The sequence below is a fragment of the Salmo salar genome, chromosome 03 (genome assembly GCF_965601325.2).
Source record: "Salmo salar chromosome 03, fSalSal1, whole genome shotgun sequence".
In the NCBI taxonomy this organism is placed as follows: domain Eukaryota; kingdom Metazoa; phylum Chordata; class Actinopteri; order Salmoniformes; family Salmonidae; genus Salmo; species Salmo salar.
In genome coordinates, this window is record NC_138293.1 from 85,227,570 (window position 1) to 85,245,877 (window position 18,308).

Sequence of the window (18,308 nt, forward strand, 5' to 3'; positions counted from 1 at the left end):
GCAACCAGGAAACCCATGAGGCGGTGCACAATTGACCCAGCATTGTCCGGGTTAGGGAAGGGTTTGGCCAGCTGGCATGTCCTTGTCCAATCTCGCTCTACCGCCTCCTGTGGCTGGCCGGGCGCATGCACGCTGACACAGTCACTAGGTGTACAGTGTTTCCTCCGACACATTGGTGCAGCTGGCTTCCGGATTAAGCGAGCATTGTGTCAAGATGCACTGCGGTGTGTTTCAGAGAACACACAGCTCTCTACCTTCACCTCTCTCATTGCAGCGATGGGACAAGACTAACTATCAATTGGGGAGAAAAATGGGTAAAAAATTTTTTTTTAATTATGCGTACCTGAGGAAGTCAATGAGTTTTGTAGAAGGCAGATCATCAAGTTTGCTTTTGACATGTTGCATGATCTTTTTCACCTCTGTCTTGGTTTCAGTTTCTGTCAGAGTTAAACACAGGTCACAAACCAGCTATAATCTTGTTCTACAATATATCATGTTAAATGGTTTCCAATTAAAAGAGTGTTTCTTAAAATGATTGTGGTCCATATAAACACCATCATCCACCTACCAAATGTTTCAGTTATTCTGGATGCAGCAACACATTGTCGTTTCTTTGTTTGTTTGTTTGCATGGGCCTCATCAGATTTCCTTTTGCCTGGAAACAATTGGAAACATCTTTCATTAATTAATACACAAATCATCCAGCAGCAGTCACAGATCTTCCAATCTCGTTATAGCCAATGCTGTTATGCAAATGAGTTGCATCAGTCGGTGAAAAATAATTTCAGATGATCCATTTACTGTGTGCATATGGTAAAGGGTACAAAGGGTACATGCAACTCAAGTGTAAAATATCTCATAATTCAATGCTTAACTGAGTGAGATTTATTATATGTTTTGGAAATATAGTATAATTACATTTTTCTCCTTGTCATTTTCTAAAATGAGTATTTTAGTATAACTTTTGTGTACATTTTTACATCATTTAGCAGACACTCTTATCCAGATCGACGTACAGTAGTGAATGCATACATTTCTTTATTTTTTATTTATTTTGGACTGGCCCCCCGTGGGAATCGAACCCACAACCCTGGCGTTGCACACACCATGCTGGCGTTGCAAACACCATGCTCTACCAACTGAGCCACAGTGAAGGTAAGTGGAGATCTGAAACAACTGTGCTTTTTACCTGGAATATTCACTTGAAGAGGGCGTATTTTACTGGTTGTGTCAGGTCCTGACCATAGAAAGATGTTATTTTCTATGGTAGAGTAGGTCAGGGCGTGACAGGGTATTTTTTCTATGTTTTCTATTTCTATGTTTTCAGGTTCTAGTTTTGTATTTCTATGTTGGGGTTTTGTTTGGGATGATCTCCAATTAGAGGCAGCTGGTCCTCGTTGTCTCTAATTGGAGATCATACTTAAGTAGGGTTTTTTTTCCACCTGGGTTTGTGGGAGATTGTTTTTGAGTAGGGTATGTTTCACCTCTGCATCACAGTTTGTTGTTTTGTTCTTTAGTTTATGTATTGCATAGTTTCACAGTGTAAATAAAATGTGGAACAACACACACGCTGCACTTTGGTCCGCTTCTCCTTACGACAACCGTGACAGGTTGAGGGTTCACTCTGAAGAAACACATAGATAATCAACAGGTTAACAAAGGAATCATTCCACAAAACTTACAACACAAACATATCACAATTGTTACCTTCTGTATAGCCTTTATCTATACTTTTCTTGCTTTAGTTTGAGATGCATTTTCTTTAATAATTTGGGTTTCTTCCTGTGTTGTTTTCACTGACTGGTGTTTATAGATTAGATGTTTGCTATGTTGTATAGTGTTGTGACTATGAGAAAGTGCTTGCTAAATACATTTGATTGTTATTATCTTAATGTTTTATTTTAGTCCTCGTGGAGTGCTCTGCTATCCTAATGTATGATAATTAATCTCTGTAAAATGGCCTAAGAAATATCCAAGCAGTGCCAAGAAGTGATTCCTTAGCTGTGACCATGGACAAATGAGATATAGATTTTACCCACCTGGTCATACACTGTTTCCCCCACTCCAGAGGTGTTCGTTGTGGGCACACTTCCTCCACATGTACCTAAGAGTTTATCCAATGACCTGGTGACAGACTCACAACAATTGTCATTTTGTTGACACCAACGGGACGTTATATTAAGTCAGTGATGAATAAAGAAATTATGTGTTTCTTACCTTTTAGTCTCTGATCGTTTAGGAGTTTGATTTCTGGGTTTTATGTTTTTTTGACGAGGCTCTTGATTGACCATCTCACCAGTAATCTGGAGACAGAAGCCGTGCTGAGTTATAGGGTGACACATATAAAGGTCTGTATGCTGATCTAAATAAAAAACTATGCATTTGGTTTAGTTAATTGTACTTTAGGGCTGAGATTTCATGTACTGTATATGGTTATATAGGAGGGTAAAGATGGTACATTTTCTGAGGAACTCTTGGAGGCCTTAATGGATACTGATGACCACGTGGCCGCTTGAATGTTCTTATCATCATCGGGTTGCTTCTGTTTCTGCAGTTAAAAAACAAAATTCTCTCCGTTTTTAGGCTCTGCCACGGTATATAGTCATTACTATATTAACAACATGTTTTTGTCATAAACATCAACATTATCCAAACCACAAGCTAGAAGAAGAAGCATTTTAATTTCACTGGTAGAATCAGAAAGTTTTGACTTCTTGGGCATTCGTCTGCTCATAGTGCACCACAAAGTCCAACATTCATAGCAAATGTAGATACTGCCCACTAGGTAGATGGGACGTGACCACAACCTTGGTTGATGGCGTTGGCGCCTGAAGAAATGGCAGCAGTTTTACGGGTGCCTAACCAATTGTGCTGTTATGTGTTTTTTTTCTCGTTATTTGTAACTTATTTTGTACATAATGTTGTACCACCGTATCTTACAGCAAAAAAGAGCTTTTGGATATCAGGACAGCGATCACTCACCTCGGATTAGACAAAGATTTTTTTATTCAACAAGCAGGACGCACAGGATGTACTTCGAACACATGACAAGGCCAACATCCCCGTCATTGGCAAGAGAAAGAGACGCAGGTATAGAGGACACAGAGCGGGGTGCCTCGTAAGGATCCGCAGAAGGAGAGTGGGAAAGCTGCCATTACCGTCAATATTACGTGCCAACGTGCAATCATTGGACAATAAATTAGACGAGGTACGATCCCGAATACTGTAACATCTTATGTTTCACGGAATCGTGGCTGAATGATGACATGGATATTCAGCTAGCGGGATATACAATGCACCGGGTACATAGAACAGCACACTCCGGGGAGACGAGGGGGGGGGGGGGCGGTCTGTGCATATTTGCAAACAACAGCTGGTGCACAAAATCTAAGGAAGTCTCTAGATTTTGCTCGCCTGAAGTAGAGTACCTTATGAAAAGCGTAGACCACACTATTTGCCAAAGGGTTTTCATCCATACTTTTCGTGGCAGTTAATTTACTAAGACTGCACTCAGTCAGCTGTATGAGGAAATAAGCAAACAGGAAACCGCTCACCCAGAGGCGGCACTCCTTGTGGCCGGGGATTTTAATGCAGGCAACTTAAATCAGATTTACCTAATTTCTATCAACATGTTAAATGCGCAACCAGAGGGAAAAAAATTCTAGATCACCTGTACTCTACACACAGATGCATACAAAACTCTCCCTCGCCCTCCATTTGGTAAATCTGACCACAATTCAATCCTTCTGAGTACTGCTTACTAGCAAAAATTAAAGCAGGAAGCACCAGTGACTCGGTCTATAAAAAAAAGGTCAGATGAAGCAGATGCTAAACTACAGGACTGTTTCGCTAGCACAGACTGGAACATGTTCCGGGATTCTTCCCGATGGCATTGAGGAGTGCACCATCAGTCACTGGCTTTATCAATAAGTGCATCGAGACATCGTCCACACATTGACTGTACGTACATACCCCAACTAGAAGCCATGGATTACAGGCAACATTCGCACTGAGCTAAAGGGTAGAGCTGCCACTTTCAAGGTGCGGGACTCTAACCCGGAAGCTTATAAGAAATCCTGCTATGCCCTCTGACGAACCATCAAACAGGCAAAGCGCCAATACAGGACTAAGATGGAATCGTACTACACCAGCTCCAATGCTCGTCTTATGTGGCAGGGCTTGCAAACTATTACAGACTACAAAGGGAAGCACAGCCGCGAGCTGCCTAGTGACACAAGCCTACCAGACGAGCTAAATCACTTCTATGCTCACTTCGAGGCAAGCAACACTGAGGCATGCATGACACCATCAGCTGTTCCGGACAACTGTGTGATCACGCTCTCCGTAGCCAACGTGAGTAAGACCTTTAAACAGATCAACATTCACAAGGCCGTGAGAATTCTATTCATTTAATACAGCTCAGCGTTCAACACAATAGTACCCTCAAAGCTCAACACTAAGCTAAGGATCATGGGACTAAATACCTCCCTCTGCAACTGGATCCTGGACTTCCTGACGGCCCCCCCCCCTGCCCAGGTGGTGAGGGTAGGTAGCATCACATTCGCCACGCTGATCCTCAACACTGGAGCCTCTCAGGGGTGCGTGCTCAGTCCCCTCCTGTACTCCCTGTTCACCCATGACTGCGTGGCCAGGCACGACTCCAACACCATCATTAAGTTTGCAGACGACAACTGTGGTAGGCCTGATCACCGACAACGACAAGACAGCCTATAGGGAGGAGGTCAGAGACCTGGCCGGGTGGTACCAGAATAACAACCTATCCCTCAACATAATCAAGACAAAGGAGATGATTGTGGACTACAGGAAAAGGAGGGCCGAGCACGCTCCCATTCTCATTGATGGGGCTGTAGTGGAGCAAGTTGAGAGCTTCAAGTTCCTTGGTGTCCACATCACCAACAAACTATCATGGTCCAAACACACCAAGACAGTTGTGAAGAGGACACGACAAAGCCTATTCCCCCCTCAGGAAACTAAAGATTTGGCATGGGTCCTCAGATCCTCAAAAAGTTTGACAGATGCACCATCGAGAGCATCCTGACTGGTTACATCACTGTGTCATGACGTGGCCCTCTTTGGATATAGCAAGCACCAACCCCCTCTCTCTCACCACCTCTCTCTTCCCCCTACACCCAGGCTCTGTTATCTCAGGTCGTAAATTCCTAGAGGAGATTCTCCTAAGGGCCAGGCAGTATAGAGAGAGGGTTTCACATAGAGAGAACAAAGGAACTTCTTCTACATCACAGAACCTGAGAACTGAACAATGTCCATGTTTTGGAGAATGTGTAAACAGTCGGTGGAGAATCCAGCTATGACCGGTCCATTTTGTTTAATGTTTGTGACCTCATGAGAGACAATACAGCCACATTACCATAACTCTGTTTATACAAGGGCCTCCGTTAGGAGGTATGCATCTAATTATTGTATAAAATGAATGAGTAAAGATGAAACTATTTGTGAAATGATGTAATGTGATTTTAAATTGTTTAATGAAAGAGAATCCAATTCCCTTTTAAAGTTTAACTACGTCATTGGCCCGCCACATGAGCACAGACATTGATCTGGCGTCATGGGACAGCCCTTTTTACTGTACCGAATATAACCCCCACCTGGAGAAGTCCACTTCAGACCATGCGTACCTTGATTACCGAGAGGACTAAGGTTTGAGTAGAGACCATGCATTCCACGGTTGTTGAATTCCTAACCAAACCACATGGAGCATTGGCTGCACTGGTGGAAATGGTTAAACTCTGAGACTATCGATACCGACAGAATAAGAGCAAATCTTCGATACTAATTACTAGTCTGCAGCTAGAATTTATGTTGACTGAATGCGAAGACCGACAACCGCCGAAACATCTATCTATAAGAACATTTCAGAACTCTGAAGTATCCATTCTAACCAAAGACTTCGTAGAAGAGAGAGACGGGCCGATGAACTTTCCAACAGAAAGACGGACGATTCCAACAGAGATCACGACGACTCACTGAGCATAAATATATATAGATTGCAATTATTCCCGAATGAGTGAGCGTTCATGTGCAAAGGGTTAGCCTTTCAATTATTATACTTATCAACTGTGTAGTGACTCTTGTCTTTCCCGGCCTTCTCAGTCCACACCCACTTCCCTTAACCAACCAAACCGCCATATCGGTTTAGCCCACTAGGGAACATCCCCTATCATTTCCTTGTAACCACATATCTATTGTTTGTTTGTGTATTTCTGTGATTATTTAGTTAGTTAGTAAATAAATGATTAAGACAATTGATGTATGGATGATTCATAGCAAAGACTGGGTTTGTGCAGATAACCAACAACTTTCAACATTTGGAATGAGACTAACGTGAGGTAAAGAATAATTCATTAATTAGAAGACTAATTGATCGGATATTAAAATATCTGAAAAGTTATATTAGGAAAATTATAACTTTGTAATCTGAAGATTTTCCTTGGTGCCCCGACTTCCTAGTTAATTACATTTACATGATTAGTTTAATCACGTATTAATAATTACAGTGGATTGATTTGATAAAATAAGTCTTCACTTTAATGATGCCAAAAACACGACAACTGCCTGGTACGGCAACAAGGCACTACAGAGGGTAGTGCGTACGGCCGAGTACATCACCGGGGCCAAGCTGCCTGCCATCCAGGACCTCTACACCAGGCGGTGTCAGAGGAAGGCCCTAAACATTTTCAAAGACCCCAGCCACCCCAGTCATAGAATGTTCTCTCTAGTGCCACATGGCAAGCTGTACCAGAGTGCCAAATCTAGGACCAAAAGGCTTCTCAACAGTTTTTACCCCCAAGCCATAAGACTCCTGAACAAGTAATCAAATGGCTATCCAGACTATTTGCATTGTCGCGCCCCCCAGCCCCTCTTTTAGGCTGCTGCTACTCTCTGTTTATCATATATGCATAGTCACTTTAACTATACATTCATGTGCATACTACCTCAATTAGCCCGACTAACCGGTGCCTGTATATAGCCTCGCTACTGTTATTTTCCACTGTCTTTTTACTGTTGTATTTATTTCTTTACTTATCTATTGTTCAGCTAATACCTTTTTTTTTTTAATATCACACTGTTGGTTAAAGCTTGTAAGTAAGCATTTCACTGTAAGGTCTACACCTGTTGTATTCGGCGCACGAGAAAAATAAAGTTTGATTTGATTGGTTTACTTCGAACGACCAACACACAGTAATCTCAGAACATACTGTAGTGGAATTTTTTTTTTATGTTTGTTTTTCACTAACGTTTGTCATCATGCCCGTGTGTTGTTCTGTCTGGCTGTCATAACTACAATCAACCGTGAAAATTAGTCATCTTTCACTGTTCTACCTACCAAAGATTTACCCCGATGCTGCCAGTGGTTTGCGGCTATCGAGAATGATGCTTACGGTGACCAAAGATTATCAGAGGGATTTTCTGGCTGAACGGAATCCATTTAGTGTACAGCTGAGAAGTGATGCGACACTGTACCATAACTTTCTCTCTTCACAACAAAATGGACGTTTCTTGATTAGAAGTAACGTAACATTCGCTGGAATAGGTAAATTAGCTAGCTAACATTACAGTCCTGCATTGAACTCTGTAACCCACCAGCTAAATCATATAGCTAGCTATCTTTTGGATGGACACTGTCAATCAATTTCGCCTATGCCATTGTAGTCACTACAGGTTGACATGGGAGCGAATATTCATTACTGTCCCATCTTGTCCTGTACAAATGTTTCCCGTCCTGTCTTCATCCCGTTGCAGTTCTATAACCCTGGAACTTTCCTGTCTCATCTGAATAAAAATCACTCCCGTCCTGTGCACATTTTTTACGTGCAGAAATATGAAATAACTTCCTCCTAGCTGCTTTTCCTCTCTGATTCAGAGGGATTGGGCTAAATACGGAAGACATATTTCAGTTGAATTAATTCAGTTGGACAACTGACTAGGTATCCCCCTTTCCTTTCCTATCTCTTTTCTGTCTGTCCCCACTCTGCCCCACACGAGTTGTAGTCTTTCAGAGACTGGAAAACATGTGCCAGATTTGTAGATTTAGCAATTAATCCCCTGATAGGAACATCACTGAAAAGACGTCCAATGGATCTATAATCATAATCTGTGTAACAGTAGTTATTGTACACCAAGTTTGTAAAGTACCTTGATAAATGCTTTGTGTTTTTCTCTAAATGCAGACCGTGGTCCTATTTTTGGAATCAAGTTGATGAAGTCTTTCTCCTTAAGGGAGAGGAAACTTTCTTCATCAATTTCTTCATCTGAAATTAAGGAAATATACATTTTAGGCATCTCAATATCATAAAATAATAATTACTGTATCAAATTAACAAATAAACATACATGTTTACAATTGAGGTGATATCTTTACTTGAATGTATAATAATACCATGTACAATAATAAATCAATTATTTTAATCAAATCAATCAATAATTGTGTTAATACACAATGTATTATACAATGTATAATAATACATCACAAATATATTCACCTTCAAACCTCTGAATCAAGTCACTGTGGTTCCACTCAGTTAATTTGTCTCTGACGAAATCAAATGATGCCATGAGACTTCACTATGAAGGGAGAGACATTTTTTACAATTTAGATCATTTAGATATTTGTGGTAGTCGATATCACATTAACTTTATTCCAAAAGGTGTATGTGCAACTATAAAGAAAAACATGATTATTTATTAAAACAACAAAAGCACATGCCATTCAGTATTTAAGCTTCATTTTCAAGAGAAAATCACGTTCTCATGTTCTTGTGAATCCTAACCAGTTTGTAATTGCAGGATGTCCGCAGGAATTTTTGAGACACTTATTTGTTCTCAAGAGAGGAAAGTTTCTCTGAATATAAGTATATCTGTCTTTTCACCCCTTATCTACATATTCTTTTTTTTAAATATATGTAATGATTCTACTATTTACTTTGCTATAACTATTTGAAAGGTTGAGGCGCCTTTCAAGACCCTTATTTTGTATTATTTACCTCTGCAACACATTCACTTTTCATTTCTCTTTTACTTCTGATCTTCATATTGTTTTGTCTTTTAATTCTCATTATGGATGCAAATTTTGGTCAATTTTGCTGCCGACTAACTAACTAAATTAATTCCAAAAAGTACAATTATGTGACCATTGAAAATACTATGCATGGGTACAAGAACCTGACATTTTTCATTAAGTTAAAAAACATAAGAATAGCAAGCCTATCATCTCATATTTATTGAACATGCAACTACAGTAATGAAGCAGACAATGTAATACATCATTTTTTACCATTTTCCAAAATGCAATTAGCAGAAAACACTGCTCTTAAAGATGCACTGATGCATGTGGTTTCATGTGACAGAGATCAGTGGTGTAGAGTACTTAAGTAAAAATACTTTAAAGTACTACTTAAGTACTTTTGAGGGGTATCTGTACTTTGCTATTTATATTTTTGCCAACTTTTACTTTTACTACACTACATTCCTAAAAAAAATAATGTACTTTTTACTCCATACATTTTCCCTGACACCCAAAAGTATTCATTACATTTTGACAGGAAAACGGTCCAATTCACACACTTATCAAGATTACATCCCTGGTCATCCCTACTGCCTCTGATCTGAAGGACTCACTAAAAACAAATGCTTCTTTGTAAATTATGTCTGAGTGTTGGAGTGTGCCCCTGGCTATCCGTCAATAAAGAAAAACAAGAAAATTGTGCCATCTGCTTTGCTTAATATAAGGAATTTGAAATGGTTTATACTTTTACTTTTGATACTTAAATACATTTTAGCAAATCCATTTACTTTTGATATTTAAGTAAATTTAAAACCAAATACCTTTAGACTTTCAATCAAGTAACATTTTACTGGGTGACTTTCACTTTTACTTGAGTCATTTTCTATTAAGGTATCTATACTTTTATGACAATTGAGTAATTTTTCCACCACTGACAGATGAATATCTCCATTAGAAACTTAGAAAGAGGGGAAATATAAATATGCAACAACTTGGACGGGTTTTTAATATGACCTCTTGAGCTGACAAAAATCCTAGTCACCAAAATCAGGTACTAAGTTTTATTTTTATCGATAAAAATAAAAAAAGTCTGATATGTAAGTCTAACATTTATGTCTGGTTTCAGCTCCTCCAATGGTGTGTATTATTACACTGCCATCAAGTGGATGTAAGTGCTACTACATGACTTAGTTTCATAACAGCCCATTTTATAATGTTCATTGGCTCAGAGAGGCTCATGTGAGTTGTATGGTGTAGCTGTGGCTCTGAGTATTGTTTATTCATCCTATGTAATGTACAGTATTCCCAGTGAATTTGGTGATGCGTTTTTTTTTCTAATATCCAGAGAAATTAGTAATTAATTTTGTCAGGTTTATGTCCCATCCTGATATTATGCAAACTTAATGTAATGTGAGTATGAACAGATTTTTTTGTTTCAAAGTGGCAGCATGAATTAAGTTAGCTTGAATTAGTGTTTAGCTTAGGTAAAATTTGATTTAGAATTTGATTACTATCTTGAAATATGATAATTCAATGCTAAAGTTATTGCAAATGACATAAGAAAGTGATACATGTTTTACAGACATTACAAAACTGTTGTATGATAGAAGTAACCTCCACTCTACTGGTTAATTGATGAAACATGCTCTTTTTCTATGGCCAAATAGAAAGTCACGTCAAACCAAATATCGAGTTGATTTCAGTTGGTTTTATCACTACCAATGATTTTTTGCTAAATTACAGATTTTTCCAGAACCATAGACTAGTTTCAGGGTGAGGAAACAACTCAACTTAAGTTTTAAAATACTGAACTTCCCCTTTAAGTAAAAACTAATAGAAGATGTGTTTATCCTGTATCTAGTCCCCCCATTTGAAAAAGTCATAAGTATTTGGACAAATAAAAATTCACAGGACAAATACAAATTCAGTGTTACGAAATCGATTAACTAGCCGGCTAATATTATTGCACTTGTTAACTCTAGGGGTCTTGGGCCAACCTGCAGAGGGCACACTACATCACATATCTCTGCCCAGGTCTCAGCTAGAGATACACAAGGATCACCTCCCTCACTAGGGAGAACCATTTCCTGGGAATCACTGTTTATGTATTCTCAGAAAATGTTGTGATGTTTTTTTCCCCCTGTTCAGAGAAGTTAGTCATTGAAGTTGTTAGGTTTATGTCTTATCGTACATCCTGATATTACCAGGTTCTGACCAATAGATGGTATTGTCCCCTAATGGTGCTGTTCCCTCAATGTTAAAAGTATAGTTCACCTAAATTACTAAATCACATATTGGTTTCCTTACAATGTAAGCAGTTTATTATGGACAAGGTATGGCAGCAACCCATGCTTTGGTTGGAGGGCTCTGCTAAGTTAAAATATGGAATCGTTTTTTTAAACGGAACAGAGCGTTTTAGCAACATGAAACCTTGTTAAAATATGTTCATATACACCCTAAGAAGAATATCACACTTTTTATTTAATTTTTTCTGACAAGCAAGCACTTAGATATTGTCATTTTCACGTTTTCATACTTTCATAGAATGTTTGGGAATGACGTAGAGTAAGACATTTGTAAAAACTTCTATAGCAATATAGTGGGAAAGCAGCTGTGCATTTTGACACTTTATAGACACTGCACTTTGAACTGGACTGTGTGTTAACATGCAATAGCAACAGTGCAACTTTAGATAATTAGAAAGCATTGGCCACAAGCCACAAAATACACCTGAATGGAGTTCTGCAAATATGCAAATACTATGGGAGTCCTATTACATTTGGAAACTTTACAGTCCTATTGATCAAACAACCATGAAAAGTTAGGCTCTCTCTCCCTCAGTTGCTTCTGCACATCAACAACAACAACAAGATCAACAACTAATGCTAGCCAGAGTGAGATAAGCAAATATCTAACAAGGGAACAGTAGATAAACCCTCAAACTTTTCAGCTTGTAGTTGGCCATCAAAATTGCCTGCTCGCCCTTCTGCAGCTTGCCTGCCAATGCATGATTGTTCCAACCCACATTTTGACAACTGAATGGGAACTTGCCTGCCTGCTCGCCAATTTGATCGATCCCAAATACATTTGATTGACAAGTAAGATATATGCTAACTGTGGATAACAGTCGTTCAAGTTCACCATAGCTAGCAAGCAAAGTGATTCACATTTCTTCCTAGCTAACCAAATGACACATGCAACTATAGCTGTAGCCACTGAAAAGGTGTGTAAAAGTTGCCCACACCCAAAGACATGACATCCTCCCAAAAGCAGGAAAGTTAGCTACTGTAGCTAACACATTGCCAGCCTTAGTTACATTTGTCCGTTTTTGTCCAAAGTATTGATTCATTGAAACTGAAACAGTGATCATTCTGAATGGGTGGAGGCAGCAAACAATGTACCAGGCCAGCTGTGATTTACAACCTGATAGCAATACTTTGTTGGACTACCAAGAAATGTATTGGTGAATTATATTAATCATATACTGAACTGAATCCATCTATTCTGCCAACAATACCTTACCCCAGGTCATGGAATTTTTGGGTAAAATATAACCTATTTGTAAAACCTCTTATAAAGTTGGTTTCGTAGCATAAACTAGGAATTTGATATTTTTACTGAAATTATGATTGTCTGTTTCATATCTGCCAAGTATAACTGAATTTACAAACGCCCTAAACATGGTTGTTCTGACTGGTGTAAGTAAACATCTGCCTAATAAATGGAATAAAATGTTTGCCAGTAACACAGTTACAGTCATGAACCCTCTTGATAACATGAAAACACCCTAGCAGCTCTACCAGGGCTCTACCAAGGGTGAGTAAAAGGTTTAGAGTGTTTTTCTCTTGTTTATTGTACGTCTGTAAGTAGCTAACAAGCTAGCCAACTTTAGCCAGTTAGCTTGTGTGCTTGACTGCCATTTTGATTCAGAATGTTCAGATCAACCCTACTCCAACACTCAACGCTCCAACGCTACTCCAATCTGACAACACTCTAAATTTACAAATGCCCAGAGCGCACTCTGAGCGCACTCTGACACTCTAGAGTGAATTTACAAATGCACCCAAAGTTGCAAATCTTTTACATTACAAAATCTTCTCATTTGTAGGAATTTTAGCATTTCATTATCACCTTTTAAGATATTATTCAAAATCTGAATCAATTTAGACAAGCTTAACCCTAATCAAAGATAATTTAATAAATGTTGCTACTTATATAAAAAAATATATATATATATATATATATATATATATATATATATATATATTTATACTCACATAAAGTTGCAAATCCCTTCAAAATTACTGATTTGTTTTCTTACTCTGAAAGCAGTCCTAAGCAATTTCAGGCTTTTCTAAGCTGTGTCTTTCAAACACCTTTTGCATGAGGAAATTGAAATGACTGCAAAGTTATGTCTTTCCTTTAAATGAGCCCACACTGATCTACTGAGAGTTGACCATGAAATGTGTGAAAAGTTTAAACAAAAACATGCTGACACACCACATAAAGGCAATGTTCAGCAAATATATATTCTGTGCTACTGACACGGCCCTCTAGCAAGAAAACACACTGAACAACAGGAGTATGTGGCGTTGAAATAGTACAGCAGTATGGGTATACTGTAGGTGTGGCTGTACTTTGTCATGTTGTGAAGCAGTTTAACGTTTATTGGCATGAGTTTTGCCCTGGAGGCATAACTGAGCGGTTTCTGCTAGAAGGCCCAACTGCAGTCAAAATTGGTTATATCGTAAAAATGTATAAAAACAAAAATTAGCTTTCAGGAATTCATTTAAGGTTACGTTTAAAATCAAATTTTATGACTTTGTGGCAGCTAGTGACTACTCTGCAGACCGCTAAAATATACCTTTTGGCTGGACAGCCAAAACAGATCATCGCTAATTTTGTTGTATAACCCACAGTAAAGCAAGGCATGAGTTTCAGTTTCAAAGGAAACCATTGTTACAAAAAGTATGTACGTTTATCTAGGGCAGTGTTTTGCAAGGCAACATTTCAGAGAAATAGAATGGAAACTTTGGTAAAAAGCAACAAAAGAAAAAAATCGAATTACGAAGACAAAAGACATTTAAAAATGAACATGGTTACAAATGATTGAAAACACTAGGACACACTACTAGCATGAAGAAATCTAGTGTGTTTGTGGTAACATTCCACTCCTTGCCACTCCTTGGTGCATTTATCAAGAAGGCACGCCAGCGCCTGTTCTTCCTCAGGTGGCTGAAAAAAACTTGGCACCAGTTTCTACAGATGTACCATTGAGCTGCATACTGACTGGCTGTATCACCGCCTGGTACGGCAGCTGCATCCCTCTCCACCACAAGGCTCTACAGAGAGTGGTGAAGGCTGCAAAGTTCATCACTGGGGGCGAGCTCTGAAGCATTAAAACTGCTGAACAGCTTATCAATGACTGTCTACGCACACCACTCCACACATTCCCACCCACACACACTGACGGACACCCACATTCATTAATTTACACACACACACACACACACACACACACACACACACACACACACACACACACACACACACACACACACACACACACACACACGTGTATCCTGTGCACGTGACGAATAAACTTTGATTTGATTTTGATTGATTCTTGACATGCCGTACAGCCAGACTGTTTGGCATGACAAGAAGTGGAAAGTAGTGGAATGTTAGCACAAGCACAAACACAAGACTATAACATATTTAACTTTAAATCCTCATAGACTTCCTGCTGTCAGTCATATCTCCCAACACTCCAATGCAGATTAGGAGCATAGTGACTGTAGTATTCTGACATCCTGCTCTGGAAGAGGGACCACTTGCTGCCCTTTGTTCAACGGTCGAGAACCATCCCAGGCCATCCCATTCATCAGCGGTAAGCTGCTGCTGCCATTGGTAGAAGAATGGGATTAGACATGTTACTGTAAATGTACATACTTCCCATCAAAATACATAAGAATACACACTATGAGAATACACACTATGAATACACACATACGAATACACACTATGAGAATACACACATAAGAATACACACTATGAGAATAAACACTATGAGAATACACACTATGAATACACACATAAGAATACACACTATGAGAATACACACTATGAGAAAACACACTATGAATACACACATAAGAATACACACTATGAGAATACACACATAACAATACACACATAAGAATACACACTATGAGAATACGCACTCTGAATACACACACATGCGAATACCCACTATGGGAATGCACACTCTGAATACACACACTAATACACACTATGGGAATACACACTCTGAATACACATATATATGAATACACTCTGTCCACAAAACTGCACTGAACTCTGCAGCAGTACCTTACAATATTGTAGCAGGAATGATCTGGTAACTGATCTTTAATAATATTGTATGCTGTCTATAAGAAGGCAGTGATTGTTTAAGCAACAAAATAATTACCAAGTTTAAAGAAGAAAGTGGGGGAAATGCAATGCACACAATGTTGCAATATTCCAAACATGCAGAAATGAGTTGAAGTTTTGATGGAGAGACAAATACTTAATGTATTAAAACTGTACAAGCCCTACGTGAGGGCCATCTATTTGAAATATGATGGTCATTTTGGGAAGCTTTTCAAGTTACCGGGGCCGTCCTAATGTCCCTCCATGTTTCAGCTACTCATAGTGGGAGAGCAATAGTAATAAATGATATGACATTTAGCTAACTCTTATTCAAAGGGACTTAGTCATTTTATTTTTATTTAACCTTTATTTAGCTAGGTAAGTCAGTTAAGAACAAATTCTTATTTACAATGACAGTTTACCCCGGACGACGCTAGGCCAATTGTGCGCCGCGGTGCTTGAGGTGTCACTACAGACCCGGGTTTGATCCCAGGCTGTGTCACAACCGGCCATGACCGGGAGTCCCATAGGGCGGCGCACAATTGGCCCAGCGTCGTCCTCGTTAGGGGAGGGTTTGGCCTGGAGGGCTTTGTGGCAGGCCGGGCGCCTGCGGGCTGACTTCATTTGAACAGTGTTTCTTCCGACACATTGGTGAAGCTGGCTTCTGGGTTAAGCGGGCGGGTGTTAAGAAGCGCGGTTTGGCGGATCATGTTTCGGAGGATGCATGACTCGAGCTTCAAAAAACCACACATCATACCCAACACCACAAACCAGTAGTAGCACATCACAAAGGAATACTTACACTGAGTGTACAAAACATTAAGGCACCTTCCTAATTTTGAGTCGCACCCCCACTTCCCACAGTTTTGTCAAGTTGGCTGGATGTCCTTTGTGTGGTGGACCATTGTTGATACACACGGGAAGTTGTTGAGCTTGAAAAACCAAGCAGTGTTGCAGTTCTTGACACAAACTGACTACCATACCCCCATTCAAAGGCACTTAAATATTTTGTCTTGTATGGTAGTATGTGATTACTATGCTTACTTTTGGCTGTATCCTAGAATTTGCCACCAGCTCACAGCAGAGACCATATTTTCCTCTGGGAGTCAATGTGCAGTTGGAGCTGGATTTAATTAAAGTACTCCCCTTCTGTTGATGTTCCACCTTCAAAGAATATAAACTCAGCAAAAAAAGAAATGTCACTTTTTCAGGACCCTGTCTTTCAAAGATAATTCGTAAAAATCAAAATAACTTCACAGATCTTCATTGCAAAGGGTTTAAACACTGTTTCCCATGCTTGTTCAATTAACCATAAACAATTAATGAACATGCACCTGTGGAACGGTCGTTAAGACACTAACAGTTTACAGACGGTAGGCAATTAAGGTCATAGTTATGAAAACTTAGGACACTAAAGAGGCCGTTCTACTGACTCTGAAAAACACCAAAAGAAAGATGCCTGGCGTCCCTGCTCATCTGCGTAAATGTGCCTTAGGCATGCTGCAAGAAGGCATGAGGACTGCAGATGTGGTCAGATGGTACAAAAAAATACAAAATAACGGTTGGTTTTTTCTTTGTATTATCTTTTACCAGATCTAATGTGTTATATTCTCCTACATTCCTTTCACATTTCCACAACCTGCAAAGTGTTTCCTTTCAAATGGTACCAAGAATATGCATATCCTTGCTTCAGTGCCTGAGCTACAGGGAGTTAGATTTGGGAATGTCATTGTAGGCTAAAATTGAAAAAAGGGGCATATCCTTAAGAGGTTTAAGCCATTTTGCCACAACTTTGGAAGTGTGCTTGGGGTCATTGTCCATTTGGAAGACTCATTTGCGACCAAGCTTTAACTTCCTGACTGATGTCTTGAGATGTTACTTCAATATATCCACATAATTTTCCTCCCTCGTGATGTTATCTATTTTGTGAAGTGCACCAGTCCCTCCTGCAGCAAAGCACCCCCACAACATGATGCTGCCACCCCTGTTACCTTATTTATTACAATGACAGCCTACCAGGAATCAGTGCCTTGTTCAGGGGCAGAACAACAGATTTTTACCTTGTCAGCTCGGGGAATCGATCCAGCAACCTTTCATTACTGGCCCAACATTCTAACCACTAGAATACCTGCCACCCCATCTACGCTTAGTCACTTTTACTGTAACTACATGTACAGTGCCTTGCAAAAGTGTTCATCCCCCTTGGCGTTTTTTCTATATTGTTGCATTACAACCTGTAATTTAAATTGATTTTTATTTGGATTTTATGTAATGAACATACACAAAATAGTGAAATTAAAACAATAACTTGTTTTAAAAAAATGTAACAAATAAACAATGGAAAAGTGGTGCGTGCATATGTATTCACCCCTTTCGCTATGAAGCCCCTAAATAAGATCTGACGCAACCAATTACCTTCAGAAGTCACATAACTAGTTAAATAAAGTCCACCTGTGTGCAATCTAAGTGTCACATGATCTGTCACATGATCTCAGTATATATACACCTGTTCTGAAAGGCCCCAGAGTCTGCAACACCGCTAAGTAAGGGGTATCACCAAGCAAGCGGCACCATGAAGACCATGGAGCTCTCCAAACAGGTCAGGGACAAAGTTGGGGAAGTACAGATCAGGGTTGGGTTATAAAAAAATATCCGAAACTTTGAACATCCCATGGAGCACCCTTAAATCCATTATTAAAAAATGGAAAGAATATGGCACCACAACAAACCTGCCAAGAGTGGGCCGCCCACCAAAACTCACAGACCAGACCAGCAAGGAAGGCATTAATCAGAGAGGCAATAAAGACACCAAAGATAACCCTGAAGGAGCTGAAGGAGCTGCACAGTGAAG

The 18,308-nt window shown here is 39.4% G+C and overlaps 1 protein-coding gene across 6 annotated transcripts in view; it reads right to left on the reverse strand.

Moving 5' to 3' along the window:
* The window catches only part of LOC106601847 (nuclear GTPase SLIP-GC), a 47,891-nt gene extending 34,254 nt beyond the window's left edge, over positions 1-13,637 (reverse strand). For 4 of the 6 annotated variants that reach the window (XM_045715625.2, XM_082972846.1, XM_082972847.1 and 1 more), the window contains exons 1-9: positions 13,321-13,634; positions 8,523-8,604; positions 8,176-8,291; positions 2,459-2,548; positions 2,218-2,303; positions 2,040-2,124; positions 1,570-1,624; positions 569-655; positions 344-437 (exon numbers count right to left, since the gene is read on the reverse strand). In XM_045715625.2, the coding sequence (XP_045571581.2) occupies positions 344-437; positions 569-655; positions 1,570-1,624; positions 2,040-2,124; positions 2,218-2,303; positions 2,459-2,548; positions 8,176-8,291; positions 8,523-8,595 (686 nt within the window). In that variant the 5' untranslated portion in view covers positions 8,596-8,604; positions 13,321-13,634. Of the gene's footprint in view, positions 1-343; positions 438-568; positions 656-1,569; positions 1,625-2,039; positions 2,125-2,217; positions 2,304-2,458; positions 2,549-8,175; positions 8,292-8,522; positions 8,605-13,320 lie in introns of all 6 variants that reach the window. The other 2 variants (XR_014391707.1, XM_082972848.1) reach the window with 2 other exon arrangements.
* Between the last annotated feature and the right edge of the window lie 4,671 nt (positions 13,638-18,308).